The sequence below is a fragment of the Durio zibethinus genome, chromosome 5, assembly GCF_047325235.1.
Source record: "Durio zibethinus cultivar Kanyao isolate XHJ-2024 chromosome 5, ASM4732523v1, whole genome shotgun sequence".
Lineage (NCBI taxonomy): Eukaryota > Viridiplantae > Streptophyta > Magnoliopsida > Malvales > Malvaceae > Durio > Durio zibethinus.
In genome coordinates this window covers 30800788-30820122 of record NC_143166.1, presented here as the reverse complement: position 1 = coordinate 30820122, position 19335 = coordinate 30800788, and the positions used below count along the sequence as shown (strand labels likewise).

General features: G+C 32.4%; 5 protein-coding genes across 6 annotated transcripts; 3 read left to right on the top strand and 2 right to left on the bottom strand.

The window, feature by feature from the left end:
- Positions 1-135: 135 nt before the first annotated feature.
- Positions 136-1579, top strand: LOC111282509 (uncharacterized). 2 transcript variants are annotated; one of them, XR_002689245.2, is made up of 6 exons: positions 136-348; positions 448-528; positions 639-721; positions 852-1054; positions 1150-1294; positions 1395-1579. XR_002689245.2 is itself a non-coding variant. In XM_022870618.2 (5 exons), exons 1-5 carry the CDS (start codon positions 155-157, stop codon positions 1240-1242), a joined length of 654 nt encoding a protein of 217 aa, XP_022726353.2. In that variant the 5' UTR covers positions 136-154; the 3' UTR covers positions 1243-1579. The 2 variants fall into 2 exon arrangements, 1 of the variants encoding a protein (XP_022726353.2); XM_022870618.2 differs by having other exon boundaries at positions 1150-1579.
- Positions 1580-2600: 1021 nt separating this feature from the next.
- LOC111281634 (uncharacterized) lies at positions 2601-3211 on the bottom strand. Its single transcript, XM_022869319.2, has one exon. The coding sequence runs from the start codon at positions 3171-3173 to the stop codon at positions 2799-2801; it is 375 nt and encodes a 124-aa protein (XP_022725054.2). The 5' UTR covers positions 3174-3211; the 3' UTR covers positions 2601-2798.
- A 1090-nt stretch (positions 3212-4301) lies between these two features.
- On the bottom strand, positions 4302-8397 carry LOC111282326 (bifunctional riboflavin biosynthesis protein RIBA 1, chloroplastic-like). Its single transcript, XM_022870362.2, has 7 exons — positions 8285-8397; positions 7436-7823; positions 7105-7326; positions 6324-6646; positions 6031-6160; positions 5468-5764; positions 4302-4971 (listed from the first exon to the last, which is right to left on the bottom strand). Exons 1-7 carry the CDS (start codon positions 8335-8337, stop codon positions 4702-4704), a joined length of 1683 nt encoding a protein of 560 aa, XP_022726097.2. The 5' UTR covers positions 8338-8397; the 3' UTR covers positions 4302-4701.
- Positions 8398-12972: 4575 nt separating this feature from the next.
- Positions 12973-16596, top strand: LOC111283087 (dicarboxylate transporter 2.1, chloroplastic-like). Its single transcript, XM_022871481.2, has 4 exons — positions 12973-14019; positions 14235-14548; positions 15409-15857; positions 16285-16596. Exons 1-4 carry the CDS (start codon positions 13195-13197, stop codon positions 16398-16400), a joined length of 1704 nt encoding a protein of 567 aa, XP_022727216.1. The 5' UTR covers positions 12973-13194; the 3' UTR covers positions 16401-16596.
- Positions 16597-16700: 104 nt separating this feature from the next.
- Positions 16701-19153, top strand: LOC111281633 (phytosulfokine receptor 1-like). Its single transcript, XM_089761069.1, has one exon. It carries the CDS (start codon positions 18134-18136, stop codon positions 18800-18802), a length of 669 nt encoding a protein of 222 aa, XP_089617195.1. The 5' UTR covers positions 16701-18133; the 3' UTR covers positions 18803-19153.
- Positions 19154-19335: the final 182 nt, after the last annotated feature.

The window sequence follows — 19335 nt, the reverse complement described above, 5'->3', positions numbered from 1 at the left end:
TCGTTTTTTTCCATTTTAATAAATTGGCAAGAAACTACTCCCACGAGAAAATGTCATGAAGAAGATGCTAAGGGCTTGCGATGCTTAAAAACCTGGAACGAAGCATATAAATGGCCATTTATCAATAGGATTGGTGTGAAAAAAATTGGTGACAATGTTTGGAAGAGGTTGCTTTGCTTCTTACAAGCTGCAAAATTGCATTGAATCGCTACTTCATTCTTACAAATATAAGTCGGGCAATATCTCTCCAGGTTTCCAACATCAAGACGGTATGGCTAAGCGACATGATTTCTCTATGAACCAAGGGCTTCGATTCATCAGCACCAATATAGGAATATGGAGAAACATGTAATTAGTCATATAATCTTCCTGAATGTTCATTTTTATCATCAATATTGAGCAGCCTCTGACATTGATTGAATAAATTTTCATTATTTTTAATTGTAGTACTACTACAAAGGATGAGAGGGAGAAGGATAGCCCACCAGCGGCTGGTTCAGGTCCTCCAAAGTTCAAATTCTCCCTCTGGTATGAACTCGCTTAAGTTGTGATATTCAATGTTTTGAACCAAAAGAAAATAAGAAATCCATTCCTATCATGAGAAGACAAGCATAAAGAAAAACACCATTTTCATGCAGGGTAAAATGCCTTTTGGGCTCTGTGCTGAGTTTCTTCCTGCCCTTCTGGAAGGAAAAATGGACAAAACTGAAGAGGATTGAAGGTACATGTTATGCGATAATTCATAAGAATTGTTTCCCATCTTGTCAAGATTTGGTAAAGAGTTGATCACTGGTGAAAATATGATACAGTTACCAAATCTATATATTTGCAATTTTGAAATGTATTTTCAGGAGAAGCAGAGATGGTGGTGGAACAGGTCGAGAATGTAGCGGAGGTAGTGGAAAAGGTTGCAGACGCAGCGGAGAAGGCATCAGCTCAAGTAGCAGAAAAGCTTCCTGATGATAGCAAGCTGAAAAAGGCAGCTCTGGCGGTCGAACACGTTTCAGAAATAACAGCCCAAGATGCTCACGCCACAACACAATTCATCCACCAGGTAATGCCTTGTCAGTTCATTTATCTCTTCCAGCACGCAATAGAAGTTGGCGGTAAATGGCATTGATTACGCCCTTTGTTGATTCAAACATATAGGTTGAGGCAATAAAGCATGACGTAGATGGCTTGGAGTCATTGGTTGAACCCATTGTTAACAAGATCGTGAAGCAAGGACCCCAAGCAAAATAAACTCAAATTTAATCTTGATGAAACCTTTGAGAAGATTAAATAATGCCATGATGTAAGATAAAAAAAAATATTTATTCTAAACTTTTGTTTATTTGCTTGGTCCAAGTCCAGTCAAAGATCAGCCTAACATCAGTTTATCTCCCTAATTCAAGAATTCCACCAAGTCATCCAGGACGTGGGCCACGGCGAACACGAATCACGGCTAATAAAGCAAAGCTATCTGTCTGGAAAAGAAACTAAAGCGACAAAAGAGGACAACGTTAGCGTACAAATTCTTAGCTTTCCTTGTTTTTTTGGTCGGATATTTAATAAAAGCTGTAAAAGATTGACCAGTAGACATTAATCTTGTTCAAGAAAGTCGAAACAGAAACTCCAAATCCGTACCCGAATCTTATAAAGATGGGCGACTGAAAGAAATCTAAACGGCAATAAAATTGACTCATTTGGATTACGATAAAATTGTTCGGTACTCTAAATCTCAACCACAAAGCCTAATCACCTCCTTTGGTGTAATAACTTAAATATATTTTATTTGCAGCCGATTTGGATGTAATTGCATTCATGATGAGTGCTGATTGCAAGATAATGACGGTGTACTTGAATATATTAACCGCACTGAAACACCTTTTTATAATTTGTAAAAATTGGTTCAAAAAATAATGGACGTCAATTTTAGATTTTTTTTCATTTTTTTACCCTTCACATTTGTATTATATTACAAAGATAACAATTTTTTATATTTTAATCTTTTCTATTTCGATGCTTTATTTAAAAATTATAAAATACTTTTATTACTTTAATATAATAATTATTTAATTAATTTTTATCACTATTTTTATTTTCAATTTTTTATTAGCAAAACTATTAAATTATTAAAACTATTAATTTATTTAAAAATAATTTAATAGTTTTTAATTGTTTATAATTTATAAATATTAAATAATTTAAATTTTTATTAATATATATATATTTTTTTTTCATTATGATTGACCTCAATACTACTATTTTTTTATATCTAAATATATATTTCATCATTAATTTTAATTTACTGTTACAATAATTATCTCACTTTCATCGTCGTATTTTCAATCTCACTATTACTAATTTCATTGATGAACCCTTAATTGCATGTATATTTTTTAAATCCCAAATTTAATTTTCATGTAATATTTTTAAAAATAACTAAAATCAAATTTGAATTCAAATTTTTAGCGCTATAATTTCTTTTTAAAGCTTTAACTATAATTTAATTCATAAAAAAATAATATAATAATTTTTTTTTTTGGGACAAATTAAGAGACAGAATACTAATGAAAGCAAAACAAAAACAATTAAAGATAATGATACTTTAACAAAAAAAAAGATGAAGCCAAGCGGAAAGGGCAGATCCATCTATGTCAAACTGCAAAATAATCAACTGTATATAAACCCCAATAACTCGAAAAAGACATAAAAAGAAAGAAAAAAAAAACTAATGAAATTAACTACAACGATGAAATCTCTTTAATCAACACTTAATTCTCATTCTCGGGGAGGGAAAAGGACTCTTGATGTCCCTACAGCGCCATAACGGCTGTCAACAGTCCAACCGCAACAGATCCAGTAGCACCAAACCTATTCAACTTCAAAACGGCACTGTTCTCCGCTGGTCCAGGAGCTTCAGCAGGAGGCCCGGAAATCGACGAGGGACTGCTAACTGGCGACGGAGAATAAGATGGAGGTGATTCAACAGTTACTGGAGATGGTGCGGTTGCTTTCGGAATCTTCGACGGAGACGGTGCAGACGCCGTGGGTGGTGAAGAGACTGGCGTCGGACTTGACGATGGGGATTTCTTCGGCGAAGAAACAGGCGACGGCGTTGGAGATTGTGCTATAACGGAGCAAAACAGCAATGCCATTGTAATTAAGGAGAGAAAACGAGAGAGAGCCATTGCCGTTAAAATGCAAAGAAGGATTTAAACAACAGAGACAGTGTACGAGGTAAGGGAGAAGATAGGGGAGTATATATGGAGATCAGAATTAATTAATAACCGTTGGATTTGTTCTCGCACGGATCTCGAAGAGATGAACGTTTGGCATTTGCTTTAATTTTAAAGAAAGGGCTTGGTTTGCAATTGGCGCTTTTTCTACTTTAATTTTGTGCTTTTAGTAACGATTAAAAAAGCACGGTCATCGGCTGCATATGGCAGTTGCAGTGGGGTTGAAATTTGGCATCCAGATGCAATCTGATCCGTTCAATTTTCCGTTAAATGTTTACATATTTGCAACGGTCGAGAACTTGATAGATCTGACGGTTTCTGATGCACCAAGGAAAAAAAATAGTGCATAAGTGGGAAATTTACGGTGGGACCACTTATTTGGAAATACCGGTACATATTATTTATTTTTTAAAAAATATATATTATTTAAAAAAAAATTATCCATGTAATTAGAGTTGATAATTCGACCATCCCCGACGAGTTTCGATCAGATCCGATCTTATAAGTTTGATTTTTTTTTTTTTGAATTTCAAGTTTCGGATCGGATTGAATTCAAATTTTAAACAAACCCGATCTGATATTATATAAAAAATTATTTTTTAATTAATTATTTAAATTTTTTATTTTAAAAAATAATATTTTATTATTTTGGGTCAGATTCAAATATGAAAAACAAAAAAATTTTCGAATAAAATCAAATTCGAATTTAATTACACATTAAGTTGGATCGGATTCACGGCGAGTTAACCCTACATAATGTAATGCACTACTTTCACAAAATTAAAAAATAAAAATAATATATATCATTTGGTTTATATTTCCCTCCTCTATTATGTAAAATAAAAAGATATTGTAAATATTAAGTTTTAAATTTTAAATTTATCAGATATTGGATGATTGAATTAATTAAATTAAGCTTTAAAATTTTTTTCACATTTATTTATTTTTCATCAACATAATGAGTGCATTAAATTGATGAGAAAATTATATATTTGCTGTGATTTATTTTGAATTTTGTATTAATTCTCAACTGTTACTTAAATCGTAACAACAAATTCAATCAGAGATGAAATGCAGATATATACTAAAAGCTTTTTTTATTCCCCTTTTCCATTTATTATATAAAATCGAAATTACAACAATGACAACTCGAATTTGACATTATTAGAAGCTTAACAACTGGTCAAGCAAATCCAAATTCTAGAACTGAACTTGCTTGGTTTTGTTTTTTCTTTGTCCAAATTTACATGCTATAGAAAAAGAATGGATGGCTCTTCCTCGGTATGCATAGGAAAACCGCATAAATTTTTACTTTAGCATGCCAAAGTAAACATTGAATTTTATATAAAATTTTAAGCATTAATCTGTATCTATAACCAACTTCAGAGATGATGTTCTCTTCCTATTATCATGTCAGTTGTAATAAGGGGATCGAGTGGGAGAGTTACCAGCATCTAAAGCAAGCCGGAAGCAGCAGATCCTATGATTCAGATTCAGATGCAGCATCCACCGGAGTTGTGTTACCATTGCCGCCAATAATGAGACTGTTCAAACTGCCATTAAAGTCTAAGCCATAAACGTGGCCCATTTTAGCGCGTTTGGTCATCAAGTATCTCTTATTCTCCTTTGTAATAGGAGTTAGTAGCGGAACCCTGCCTGCAATTGCTAATCCATAGCCCTTGAGTCCACTGTATTTAGCAGGATTGTTTGTCATCAGTTTCATTGTTCGCACACCCAGACCCCTAAGTATCTGAAAGGAAGAATCAAAACTTGAGTTATACAAACTTCTTTGAGAGTTATGAAGAAAGTAAAATCCATCAAAACAAAGCAAAAAGATGCACCAGTCATATGGTAAAGCCTTTTAGCAAGCCGCAAACAAGGGTTCATATCCTTCCCAATTTATTTTACTGAACTTTCTTCCATATGAGGTTGTAATCAAAGGAAAAGAAAAAAAATTATGGAATTAAGTACTTCAGCTTGGACTATTGTTCCTAGGCTGAGTTCCAACCTCCAACAATTCCATTCTTTTCTCCATCTAAATAGCTATACAACACATGAAGGTTCCATCTTAAGATCAAAAGTATTTTTAACCAGTAGAATTTAAACAAGCTCCATGTTATTTTTAGTAAGACCCTGAAACTATAAACAAAGGGGGGAGATTACAAAAACAGATGAACCTTTGGAATGCAACTGAATTATGCTAGATATATTAATTTAGCGTGATTTTGATTTTTGAAGAGGAATACCTGTGCACCAATGCCATATTCTCTTGAATCAACGGGCAACCCAAGCTCCACATTTGCTTCTACCGTATCACGTCCAGCATCCTGCAGATTATAGGCACGAAGCTTGTGGCCCAAACCAATGCCCCTGCCTTCATGCCCACGAAGGTATACCAAAACGCCCCTGCCAGCAGCCTCAATTTGTTTCATTGCAAGGCCAAGCTGATTCCCACAGTCACATCTAGCAGATCCAAATATGTCTCCTGTGAGGCATTCTGAGTGAACCCTCACAAGAATATCTTGCCCATCTCCAATCTCACCCTGTTTACACCATACAGAAGAATCATGCCATATTCTTCATTATGAAGGCTTTTAATCCAAGAAAATCTAAAGCTAAAGGATTATACAGAATAGTGCAAAACTTGACACTTACGGAAAAACAATAGAAGTGTGCTTAAAATAGATTGAAACATTTCTGACTTGATTAACCACAGGATAAATATTTATATGGGATTCATACAGATAATAAGGTAAATCAGATATATAGGAAGTTGAAACTAGCAATAAGAATGCCGATATATCCTCACCTTAACCATTGCTATATGCTCAATCCCATCTAATAGTGACCTGTAACAATAAGCCCTGAATGGCCCCCACATAGTGGGTATCTGTGCAGCACCAGCATGAACAACTAATTTATCCCTCTTTCGCCTATACCTGTCAATCATAAGCATTATTAGAAGTAGTACTTTATTGTACTTAAAAGACCCCATATACAAAAAGTAACAGTTTTGGCAAGAATTAATTGGGCAACTTAACCTCAGGATCCATGAAAGATGAGTAGAAAGCAAAGCTCTGCATATGATACTCATTAATTTACCTAATTAAATCAGCAATGGATATAATTTTCAAGTTCTCCCGCTCAGCAAATTGACGAAGCTTTGGTAATCTAGCCATGGATCCATCATCATCTACAACCTCACAGAGAACAGCAACAGGGTCCAATCCAGCTAGCATTGCAAGATCAACAGAAGCTTCAGTATGCCCAGCTCTTTTTAAAACACCACCTTCCCTGTACTTCAGTGGGAAAATGTGACCCGGTCGGTTGAAATCCTCAGGTTTGGAATCTTTAGAAGCAAGGGCCAATATTGTTGTTGCTCTATCATGAGCTGACACACCAGTTGTAGTACCATGTTTTGCATCCTGCAAATTGGTTTTCATGCGACAGAAAAAGTTTAGAACCATTGGAATTGTTGAACCAGATAGCATACAAGCCCTGGCCAAAAAAATGATTGTATAGAAGCCGTTTTTCTAGACTAAAACAAATTAACCCCTAATCATACTTTGTTCAAATTATCATAAAAGATTTCTCCAAAATCGTATTTTGAACTTATCAAAAGTGTATAGGCAATCATGATCATCAATATCTTCCAGGTATCTAACATCTTCAGCAATCAGATTCAACCTCCGGTAGGTGGCTATGATTTTCAAAAATGTTCTGAAGCAGTAAATACAATTGAAAAAAAAACAACAAAAAACAATTAGTTCTCAAATTTAAGTTAGAATCATAGATAGGAATTTCTTTCCAAATAATTTATTGTTTCATTAAAAATGAAATTATCCATGTATCGGGTTTATGGATATCAGACAAAACAACATACCACTGTAACTGTGAATGCAGTGCGGAGTTTCTCTTCATTTTCCCTTTGGTTCACCATCAAAGGAAGCTGCAACCTCTCCAGATCCTCCTCTTGCATGCTCACACATACTATCCCAGTTCCATGCTTCACAATAAAGGCCATAGCTTCAGGTGTCGCCAACTGAGCTGCCATTATAAGATCTCCTTCATTTTCTCTGTCCTCATCATCTACAACCACTACCATCTGCAACATAATTCAGATTGGTAAAGAAAACTGACTAATATGCAGAAAAATAAATATACAAATATTACCAGCTCATGGAACAAAAAGCATCCCAAGGAAAAAAACTAACCTTGCCCTGGCGAATGTCCTCAATTGCCTCAGGGATGGAAGCAAAACCTTCAGTGGGGCGATCCAAATCAAACTCATCATTATCGATGGGAAAAGCATTACTTATAGGAGCTGTATCTGCTGCAAGATTTCCAAATGCTATTGCATCTTGTTGTGCTTCAATCCCAACTGATTTATCACTGAAGAGATTACCATTTGTTGACACACCATTTCCATTAGAATAGGACAGGAGGTCGCCTTCTCCAGATACAAGTGCAACTCTAGTTTTGCCAACAAAGGGTGATCTACTACTACCCAACCGTATAAAGGCCAAATCAGACACGTAGCCATTTGAAGAGAATAGATTTGTGCTGTGTAATCCATTCAAGAGTCTGAAGCTTTTGGATGCCCTATGTAGAAAGAAAGGTCACTAAGAAATTCATACAGTCAAATAATACTGACAAGTGTAAAGATTGTACTATAACATTGATAAGGCATTCGGTATCAGTCAATGGGGTGTGTCGCCATATTGCTTTCCAGCCAAGGCTAATCCTTGATACAAAGACAGGACCTTTTGGTCAAAATGGCTAAAGGCTAAAGTTCATTGGTAACAATCTCTGACAGCACCCGCTTGTTGGATACGTTAAGTTGTTTAAAATAAAAGTTAACAACAGCTTCTGTATAAGATCGAAATCGGAACCATTGACCGTAAAAACTTGAAATTTGATTAGAAAACCAAAGAACAGAAGAAGGAAATCGTATTGGAACAAAAAAAAAAAAAAAAACAAAGAAAACCCAACAACAACAAAAACCCAAACGAAATTTCACTTGAACGAAAGGATTAATTAAAGAAATAGAGAAGACAGGTTACCGAGGACGAGAAAAAGCCGAAGTTGAAGGAGAAGAAACGTTGAAAGAAGCCATAAACAGCCAGAGAACAAGCTAAAAGTCTAATGGGGTTTTTGATCTTGCAATTGTAAATTCGAAATTTTTTTTTTTTAACGTTTATGTTATTATATAATTATAGGAGGAAGCAAAATGGAACAAGAAACGTGATTACGAAGTTGCGGCGAATTGAATATTTGTGGAGATAAGATGTTACCCGCGGGTGAGCTAGCAGCAGCAGCAGGTCGGTTTGGTGGGTTTCTTTGACCGTTGCTTGGTTGGATTTTCGTACTAATATAAGAAGGCGTGCGATTGAAAAATTATTTAATAAAATTTTTAAATTTTACAATGAATTAACATAATTAAACATATCTTTTAGATATATTAAAAATAAATAATTTAACTAAACAATAATCTTAATTAAATTTGAAAAAGAAGTAGGTAAACAAAATTTATGTAAAGCGGGTGATGCAGCTGGGCGGTTTAATCAGGAGACAAATTTATGTAAATTCGGTTCGGTTTGAATTAAATAAAAATTTAATTTAAATTTTTAATTTTTATAATATTATGTAATATAAAAAAATCAAATCAAATTCGATTCGAATTGAATCTTATCACCCATAACAATCATCCCTTCAAGCTTCTCTAAACTTGTCTACATTTATTTACTTGTTTTCTCATTTATTTTCATTTGTTATTAGGCCAACGATTTATTTATTTATATTATATAAAATATTAAAATTTATATATTTATATCATATTTTATATATAATTATATATTATAATTTATATTAATATAAAAATATAAAATATATATTTTTTAATTTTATTAAAATCATATATAATTATTATTAAAATTTTAAATTATATTATTTTTGTATCTTATTTTTTATTATGTCTTATTATATTATCATATCATCTCTTAAATTATTAAATCTACTGGTCACCCACCATTTTCCTTTCCCTCTTACTTTTTTTTTTTATTAACCTTTCAAACCATTGACAAATGGTCTTTAAGCAACAGTCAATTGGACTTTATGTATGCACATTATGGTAGATGAAAAAGATAAAATTGTTTATATGTTTTGTTTTTATTTATAACTTCTGTTGTAACCTTTAAACATGCTGATTTTATTTTTATTATTATTAATTTTTGAAACAATAAAATGCATGAAAAAAAAAAACTTAATTTTATTAATGAATTATGGGTAACATATGAATGCTTTTATTTTGGATATGGGATGGCTTAATGCCTTACGGCTCATTTAGATTCCATTGGAGGGGGATCGAGACGCGATTTGCACCACCTTTTTTAAATATCTTTATCATAATTTTTCAGATATTCATATCTAATAAATTTTATTATTTTTTTAAAAATATATTTTCAAAAATTAATAATACTTCTCGAAAATGCACTTAAAAAAATCTTAAGAGTGAAGTTTATGAAAATAAAAAAAAATGTTAAAAATTTTTATGAATTAGTGTAATAAAAAATTATTATTAGAAAATTTATAAAATTTAAAATTAATAAAAAAGTTACTTTTACTATTTTGATATTAAAAAAATAAAATCTTATAAAACTCTAATTAAATATTTCATCTCTTGATATTAAAAAAAAGAATAAAATCATAAATTTTAAAATTAATAAAAAAATATTTTTACTATTTTGATATTAAAAAATTTAAATCTTATAAGATCCTAATTGAATTAAAAATAAAATAGTAAATACAATTTTTTATAAATTTAAATTTTATTATTTTTAAATAAACATTTTTTGTATCAGTTATTAAAATATTTTATAATAGCACTAACTATACTAAACATTTTAGAGAAGTCTCATCATCTACTTATCATAATAAATTTTTTCAACTAACATATTAAATTTTAACAAAATTTTATAATATTCAGTGGTATTATTTGTATAATTTTAAGGAGTTTAAGTTCTTATATATTGATAAGATCTAATAATTTTTAATCACCTTATGTAATATGAAGAGATAAAATATTTAATCGGAATATTGTAAGATTTTATTATTTCTCTAAGATCAAAATAATAAAAGTAATTTTTTTATTAATTTTAAAATTTAGAAAGAATTTTCTAATAATAACTATTTTCTTTATAGTAAGTAATTCATCAATATTTTTAACACAATTTTTTTTCCTTTCTAATTTTTCATAAACTTTCACTCTTAAAATTAATAAATTTTTTTCTAATAATAACATTTTTCTTTACAGTAATTCATCAAAATTTTTAACAAAATTTCTTTTTTTCCTTTGTAATTTTTCATAAACTTTCACTTTTAACACTTTTCAAAATACATTTCCAGAAAATTACAAAATTTATTAAATATAAATATCCAAACACTTTAAATAATGATATTTAAATAATTTTACTTATCAAAAAATTCTTTAAAAAGTGAAGTGTAGAGAGAAAAAAAAGTGGCGTGCATTTAGTCCTTCCCTTTTTCATTTCCACCATTTCTTTCCTTCCTTTTTTCTTTTTTAGTTTTTATCTTTTTTAACCTTAAAGAGTATTTAGTTCGTGAAATTATAGATTTCAAAAGAAAGTATGATTTTAAAAAAAATATGATATCCAGAGTTTTTTTTTTATATTTTTAAGATATTTTATGTTTAGATTCATTTATTTAATTAAAAAAATTCACATATATTAAATTTTAAATAATTACTATAATTTTATTAACGTATATGATGATAACTTAAATAATTAAATTTTTAATTGAAAAATATTATTTAAGTCATTTAAGTAGTTTAAGCTCTTATATGTTGATCGAATTTGATAAAATTTTATCACCTTTTTGTAATATGAAGAGATAAAATGTTTAATTAGAATTTTATAATATTTTATTATTTCTCTAAGATCAAAATAGTAAAAGTAAATTTTTTATTAATTTTAAAATTTATAAAATTTTTTCTAATAATAACTATTTTCTTTATAGTAATTCATAAAAAATTTTAACAAAATTTCTTTTTTTCTTTCTAATTTTTCATAAACTTTCACTCTTAATACTTTTCGAAATACATTTTCCAAAACTCATAAAATTTGTTAAATATAATATTCTAAAACTTTTGATAATGATATTTAAATAATTTTACTGACAAAGTTTTTTTAAAAGTGGAGTGTAAAAAAACAAAAAGTGGGGTGCATTTCATTTCCACCGTTTCTTTCCCTCCATCTTTGTCCATATATTTTTTAGTTTGTATTTTTTTTTTACCTTTAAAATTATAAGAATGGACAAAAATATCCATAAATTAACCTTTCACTTTTTTCACTGTTTTTCATTTTCATTTTGATTTTTTATTTTAAAAATTTAAAATTACTTTATTGATTTAATATAATAAATAAAATTTTTATTATATGATAAATTAATAAATAAATAAGTTCTTTTATTATATAATAAATTAATAAATAAATAATATATATTAATATTTTGATGAAAATAAATAAAAATATTAAGATTTTAAAATGTTTTAAATAATATTAAAATATATAAAAATATTTTACTAAGATAATTTTAAATTAGTCTTTAATGATTATTTTTTATTCTCACTTTACCACCACTATTGTTTTATTATCTAAAGTCATAATTTGTTATTAATTTTAATTTCATTATTATAATATTCAATTTCATTATTATAATAATTAATCTCATTATCATTATTATTTTTAATCACACATTCCAACTAAATAGACTTTGAGTTAAGGTTTTGGCAAATTTCTCGTGAACTGACAACAAAGCCCAATCCACATGCAAATATATGACCCTTGCTAGTATTTTAAATTAGACTTGACGATTTATATTGTATATAATACTAAAATTTATATATTTATATTATATTTTATATAAAATTATATATTATAATTAATATTAATATAAAAATATAAAATATATTTTTTAATTTTATTAAATTTATATATAATTATTATTAAAATTTTAAATTATATTATATTTATATTGTATTATTATATTATATTTTAAATTATCAAACATATAACTTATTTGTTGTTGGGTCATAGACGCCTGAATTTTGCTCCGGAAAGTAGCCGTTGTGCCTTTTCCTCGTTCGAGGCATTTGTCTAGCCTTACGTCTGGATTTCAAAATGTAACTTTTAAACGTAAAAATAATTCTAAATATATTATAATTTATGTTAAAAGTATTTAAATCAATTGTTAAAATTAATCGAGAGGTAAAATTATTATTTAAAAGTTATGGTTTAAAGATAAAATTATTAAATATTCATTTAATTATTTTTTTATAAAATAATTTTTTTCAACATCATATACTTTTTAAAATAATATTAAACATTCAAAAATCTTAAATCATATTTTTTAAAAAATATTTTTCAAACATAAATTTTTTAAAACAAAATTTTACCAACCTGCAATAGCAAAAGTGATCTATGTCTAAAAATTTAACAATTTCTTTTGTCTAATATAATATTCCATCTGTCTTTTTTTTTTGTGTATTTTTTATTAAGATATTTTAAAATTATATTCTTTTAAAATATTTTTAATTATTATTATATTTTTAATTTTTTAACATTAAAAATTATAAAATTTTTAAAAATTTAATATTAAATATATTGAAATAAATTTTTTTAAAACTTTATAAAAATTAATAACACCCAGGGACAAAGAAGTAACTACCTGTATGTAAAAGAGAAAGATCCTTTTCCAGAAAAAAAAAAAAAAAAAGTTGTCCCTCGTCAGAAGTTGACAAAGCCGACCCCGTTGGCCAGCAATCAACAGTTTCAGTTTCAGTTTCACGACTCTCTTTGGGATTTCCGTTCTTTACTCCTTGCATCTATCCTTCCTCAAACTTTGTATTTCCCTCCATTTGAATTCCACTTTCTCTCTGTTCCTGGACGTCCAAACAATGGAGAGCTTAGCCCTCCACTCCTTCTCCGCTGCCACGACCACTTCCTTCTCACTTACCTCCCGCACTTCCCTCTACCACCGCTCTAAACCCATCTCCAAATCACCCCAACCGTCCATTTTCCCCTCCTCTTCATTCCCCACCCTCCGATCCCCTCTCAAGCCCCTCTTGTTTTCCCCACTTCCCACACAACCCAAGCCCCTCCTTTCCCTTATCTGCGCCATATCTCAAAACGACAATAACCCATCCTCCGAAACGACATCCCCATCTCCATCCCCTCTTCCTCAAGGAGCCAAACTCATTCCTCTCTTTATCTCAATTTCCGTAGGCCTCATTGTTGGTTTCCTGGTCCCCAAACCCGTCGAAGTAACCCAACAAGCCTGGCAACTCCTCGCCATATTTTTATCCACAATTGCCGGTCTCGTCTTAAGCCCCTTACCCGTTGGGGCATGGGCTTTTTTAAGCCTCACAACTTCCGTCGTCACCAGAACGCTGCCGTTTACAACCGCCTTCAGTGCCTTCACCAACGAAGTCATTTGGTTGATTGTCATCTCCTTCTTTTTCGCTCGTGGGTTCGTTAAAACGGGGCTTGGTGATAGGATCGCTACTTATTTCGTGAAATGGTTGGGAAAAAGCACGTTGGGATTGTCTTATGGGCTCACTTTGAGTGAGGCATTGATTGCACCGGCGATGCCTAGTACTACTGCAAGAGCTGGTGGAATTTTCTTGCCCATCATCAAGTCGTTGTCTCTGTCTGCTGGGAGTCGGCCTGGGGATTCGTCATCTCGGAAGCTTGGCAGTTATCTAATTCAATCGCAGTTTCAGGTTCGCCTTGTTTCTAGTTTATTAGTAATGATCACCCGCTTATTATTATTATTTTTTAGATTAATCTGGATTCTCTGTTTTAATAAAGTTAGGCTCTTTGATTTCTCTTTCCAATTTGAGCTCTGTGAATATTTTTGGTTCTATGTGTTGTTTATTTTTCTCATTTGCATTAGTACCTTTTGACTCACGCATTACTCATGGATCATCTATGACAGTCTAGTGGCAACTCTAGTGCTCTTTTCCTGACCGCTGCAGCTCAAAATTTGCTATGCCTCAAATTAGCAGAGGAGCTTGGAATTATAATTTCAAGTCCTTGGGTTTCGTGGTTTAAGGCTGCTAGTTTACCGGCACTTGTTTCTCTACTGCTTACTCCGCTTATTTTGTACAAGCTTTTTCCTCCCGAAATCAAAGATACGCCAGATGCCCCTGCAATGGCAGCAAAGAAACTAGAGCACATGGGTCCTGTCTCAAGAAATGAATGGATCATGGTTGGAACAATGCTTCTTGCAGTTACTCTATGGGTCTGTGGGTAAGTGGCATCTTATCATACCAATCGAGCCAAGAAATTGATGTCTTCGTATGTAATGTTTGTTTGAACATGAAATTTGTGTATTTGTATCGATTGAAATATCAGTGTCTTCCATAACTCCCTTGTTACCCTTTCTTTACGAATCTGTGCCCCTGTGAAGTTCTACTGTCATGCGAATGTCATAATGAGGATACCATCTATTACTTTTGTTGCTTATTTTGAAATGAATGTGTGATTACACATATGACATATGGGTTATAAAGCCAGGACATAAGACAGCAAAAATAGGTAGAGAAAGTTGTAGATATGCATCAACGAAGTTAAACTTCAATTATTTGGGGTTTTGATGTTTAGGAAATGGTTTCTTTTGAGAATGTAGTTTTAAGTATCAAAGTATGATTGTTCATGAAAATGTGTAATCATTTGCCCTTCGCAGGTGGATTTTCTCACCAACATGCTAATAAGATTCTCACTTGTTACTGATTATACTTTCTAGTTTTTCCTAACATATACTGGTTTTGCTGGCAGCAGGAATTTTCTTACACACTACCATTAAATATTTGAAACTTGGAAGTCATTCTTTTTAAGCATTCCATGTTGTATTTCCCTCCTATACTTTAAGGCATTAGAAAACTTTTTGTCCATTTTGGTTTTTGCCAGCATGAATCAGATTCTTAGATTGGACTTGTATTGTATGCGTGTATTGCTCTAACCTATTGTTCTTACCATTCAAGGACAATATCCATGCATGCTTATCAGCTGCAAGTTTGAAGCTATGGTTTTTGCTGGTTTGGTGTTTGCTTCAGAACAGATAATTTATTAGTTTTCTGTTTTGTTGATATTTCCTGAACCATACACAGTGAGACTCTCAATATACCAAGTGTTGTAGCTGCAATGATTGGTTTGTCAATACTCCTTCTGTTAGGAGTGCTTGACTGGGATGACTGCTTAAGTGAAAAATCAGCATGGGATACATTGGCTTGGTTTGCTGTACTGGTAGGCATGGCAGGCCAATTAACAAACCTTGGGATAGTGAGCTGGATGTCTGGCTGTGTAGCTAAGATCCTTCAATTGCTTTCTTTGAGCTGGTCTGCTGCATTTGTTGTTCTTCAGACATCCTACTTTTTCATCCACTACCTATTTGCAAGTCAAACTGGTCATGTAGGAGCATTATACTCTGCTTTTCTTGCCATGCACTTGGCGGCTGGAGTGCCTGGTGTATTAGCAGCATTGGCTCTTGCTTACAACACCAATCTTTTTGGTGCCCTAACACATTATAGCAGTGGTCAGGCTGCTGTCTACTATGGAGGTGGGTCTCTTTTTCCTCACTATCTTTGTATGGACTATGTATTCTCTCTCTCTCTTGCTTTGTCATGCATTTGTGTACACATGCATATAAGCACCGTGCCTTTGTACGCAACAACAAAGCCTGCTTTTGTCTGGAGTCATTATTGCAAAATATAGCTATTCCCTCATGTGTCGGTGTGTACACGACCATGCTTTTGGTTGATGAGATGGTAAAACAAGAGAATTGGTTTGGATACTTACAGTGGCCATTTGGTAAGAGATCATTCTCAAATTCCCTTATCAATTTCTTTGTTCCTTCTTTCACCTATAGACAATAATAGTGAATTTCTTTGAAAAGCATTCACAAGTCATCCAATATACATCTTGATAATGTTTCTTTAATTAAAGATTTGCTTGGAGCTGATGAGTTCTTTTGATTTTATTTACAGCCGGATATGTGGACCTACCTGACGTATTCAAAGTGGGTTTTATAATGGCCTTTATTAATGCCATGGTTTGGGGAGTTGTTGGAGCTTTCTGGTGGAAATTTTTGGGCCTCTACTGATTCAATTACCCTGTAAGTTTAATTCTTCCGTGCTGTAAGAAGTCAGGTTTTGTGGAACAATTGAGCTCAATTTAAAAGAAAATTTTCATAGTTATAGATTTGGCTCTTTTTTGTCTTCTCTTTTTATGTTTTTACTGTTTATATTGCTTATTCAGCAGGTTTATATCGCTTATTCAAATATGATTTGATTTTTTTAGAGATGCATTCATTTTCTTTAGAATCCATCACTGCTGCCCTTTCATGAATTCTGTGTTTATGTTGCTTGAGATGCAAACTGTACATTCCCTGTTCTGCTATAAAGCCTTACCTGCCAGCTAGGTTTGCTGATTTAGGGAAACTCCAAGTCTGACAGTGTGAAGAAATTGCTGGTCTATTGCCATATCTGAATTTAATGAAAAAGAAAGTGATCATTTATCTGGAAAATTATCAGGAAAAAGAAACTATACTTTTATTCCCATATATGATGATGGTTTGGGTTCTGTATGAGATCATATTCATATAGTGTATATGTTTGTTATGGTTGCACATGACACGGGCATATAAAAAACCCATGATAACTATACCATATAACATATATTAAAAAGAAAAAGAATTATTCTTTATCATCTCTTAAAGACTTTTCTAAGCAAAGCCCAAAAACTAACGAGGTCACAGAGTCGGAGGAGCAGTTTTCCTTTTTTTCCTTGCGTTAGTCAAGTAAAGATGTCTCGTGTCATATGGACGAATAGATGGAAGTCTTCCTTACCGCTGCTGTTAAATTAAGCGGGAACAAGGGCAGCTAGCAGTATTTTGCAAGCAAATAAATCCAGCTAATGCATGTAAAATTAAAAAAAAAAAAAGGCTTTACTAAAATTACAGTAAATACTAAGAAAGTGATCATTTACCTGGAAATTATCAGGAAAAAGAAACTATACTTTTATCCCAAAAGCAGCTCGTTCAAACAGGATGCTTATATTCTCCGGCACAGAGGAGACCAAAAAAGAAGGAAAATGTGTAACATCAGAGCTTAGCAAAAACCAGTAACAACTCCTTGCTTCCCTTTGTTAAATTGACCTTCATGGGCATCGCAAAGGTCTCTTTGGCTTTCATTTTGTTGGTTGTCATGTTTGGGCAAGGGATCCAGGGATCTCAACAACCGGCATGCAATTTGAATGACCTAACGGCCCTCAAAGGTTTCATCAAGTGTTTAGAATCAGATATTGGAAATGGAACTGGAACAGCCTCAATTGCTGCTCCTGGACGGGTATCACTTGTGATAATTCCTCTGTTTTAAATGAAAGAGTGGTTGGGCTAGAACTTGAGAACAAAAGACTTCTAGGAATGATATGTGAGAGTTTGGTTGGATTGGAGCAACTACGAATCCTGAACCTCTCTCATAATTCTCTCGATGGTGAAATTCCTACCAACTTTTTTCGTTTCCAGAACCTGGAAGTCCTTGATTTGAGTAACAATTATTTCGTTTGTTCACTTCCGACCATAATCCTTTTGCCCTCAGTGAAGTATTTTGACCTTTCAAAGAATTATTTCTCGTTGAATTGGACATCTCTTCCAATGGCTTCGATGGAAGTCTTCCAGATGTTTTTGGGAGACTGAGAAAGTTGGAGTCCTTCTCTGCCGGCTCAAACAGATTAACTGGCTTATTGCCTATTTCTTTGGTGAATTCTCCTTCGATTTTGAAGATTGATCTGCGCAACAACAGTCCGGCAGGTCCAATCAGTATAAATTGTTCTGCAATGACCAGTATCACCTCACTTCGTCTTGCTTCTAATAATTTTCTGGGTCCAGTTCCTGATGGTCTATCCTGTTGTCAGAGCTTGAGAAGTCTGGATCTTTCACGCAACAAATTCACCGGTGGGATTCCATTCCCCTTCAAAAAGCTACAGGCACTGAAATTCCTCTCTCTCTCAAACACTAGCATCAATAATGTAACGACAGCATTTGAGATTCTACAAGACTGCAAGAATTTGACCATATTGGTCCTTGGTTTGAACTTTTATCATGAACAGATGCCTAGCAACGTCAGTTTGCAGTTCAGAAGTCTTAAGGTAATTATTATTCCATTTTGTTACCTTAGAGGTTCTCTTCCAATGTGGTTGAGGGGTTGCAAAATGTTGCAATTTCTGGATCTGTCTTGGAATTCTTTGGGAGGGTCCGTTCCTTTTTGGGTTGGCGATTTCAGATATCTCTTTTACTTGGACTTGTCTAACAATTACTTTTTCGGAGAAGTACCAGAAAGTTTAACTGGACTTGATAGCCTTGTTAACCATACTGTTCAACTGAAAGAACTCCCAGCAGGCTTCCCAGTGGTAAAAGGCATGGAACAAGGTGGGCCGCACTTGTCATATAACAATTTATGGAGCTTGCCACCGACTATTGACTTGAGTTCCTTTTTCTTGCGTTAGTCAAGGAAAGATGTCTCGTGTCATATAGACAAAAAGATGGAAGTCTCCCTTACCACTGCTGTGAAATTAAGTGGGAACAAGGGCAGCTAGCAGTATTTTACAAGCAAATAAATCCAGCTAATACATGCAAAATAAAAATAAAAAATAAAAAAGGTTTGCTAAAATTACAGTATCCCAACAGTATCCCATCTACATCAGTTAGTTAAGACTTTTCCAATTCTGATCCAGTTTGGGCTCATTTGGAAGTCATCGTGGTCCCGTTTCAGCGCAATTGGTTCCCTTTATTTGGAGCAAATCGCACTGTCCAGGTGTTTGGATAACAGCAGTGAGGCGCGAGGGCCTCCATTCATTCACTGGAGGTAAGAGCCTCCGTGCATTTATTGGAGCTTTGGTTGAGATTCAACTGTGGCTTTTATTCCTATTTTGCCCATTATTTTTATTATTTTTTTGCCCTTAATGTTATAAGGATTTTCATGCGATTTGACTTTTAGTTTTTTCATTTTGATTTTTTGATTTATAAATTTTAAAATAAT

What these genes read in the sequence shown, in the direction of transcription:
- LOC111282509 (XM_022870618.2), top strand. Translation starts at nt 155, where the DNA reads ATGTTTGGAAGAGGTTGCTTTGCTTCTTACAAGCTGCAAAATTGCATT. An exon ending in AAAACTGAAGAGGATTGAAG is followed by an intron (nt 722 to 851) that starts GTACATGTTATG and finishes ATGTATTTTCAG; the next exon opens with GAGAAGCAGAGATGGTGGTG. An exon ending in CAACACAATTCATCCACCAG is followed by an intron (nt 1,055 to 1,149) that starts GTAATGCCTTGT and finishes TCAAACATATAG; the next exon opens with GTTGAGGCAATAAAGCATGA.
- LOC111281634 (XM_022869319.2), bottom strand. Translation starts at nt 3,173, where the DNA reads ATGGCTCTCTCTCGTTTTCTCTCCTTAATTACAATGGCATTGCTGTTT.
- LOC111282326 (XM_022870362.2), bottom strand. Translation starts at nt 8,337, where the DNA reads ATGGCTTCTTTCAACGTTTCTTCTCCTTCAACTTCGGCTTTTTCTCGT. An exon ending in TCCATTGCTGATTTAATTAG is followed by an intron (nt 6,161 to 6,323) that starts GTAAATTAATGA and finishes TATGATTGACAG; the next exon opens with GTATAGGCGAAAGAGGGATA. An exon ending in AGCATATAGCAATGGTTAAG is followed by an intron (nt 5,765 to 6,030) that starts GTGAGGATATAT and finishes TGGTGTAAACAG; the next exon opens with GGTGAGATTGGAGATGGGCA.
- LOC111283087 (XM_022871481.2), top strand. Translation starts at nt 13,195, where the DNA reads ATGGAGAGCTTAGCCCTCCACTCCTTCTCCGCTGCCACGACCACTTCC. An exon ending in GTTACTCTATGGGTCTGTGG is followed by an intron (nt 14,549 to 15,408) that starts GTAAGTGGCATC and finishes AACCATACACAG; the next exon opens with TGAGACTCTCAATATACCAA. An exon ending in GGCTGCTGTCTACTATGGAG is followed by an intron (nt 15,858 to 16,284) that starts GTGGGTCTCTTT and finishes TTTTATTTACAG; the next exon opens with CCGGATATGTGGACCTACCT.
- LOC111281633 (XM_089761069.1), top strand. Translation starts at nt 18,134, where the DNA reads ATGACCAGTATCACCTCACTTCGTCTTGCTTCTAATAATTTTCTGGGT.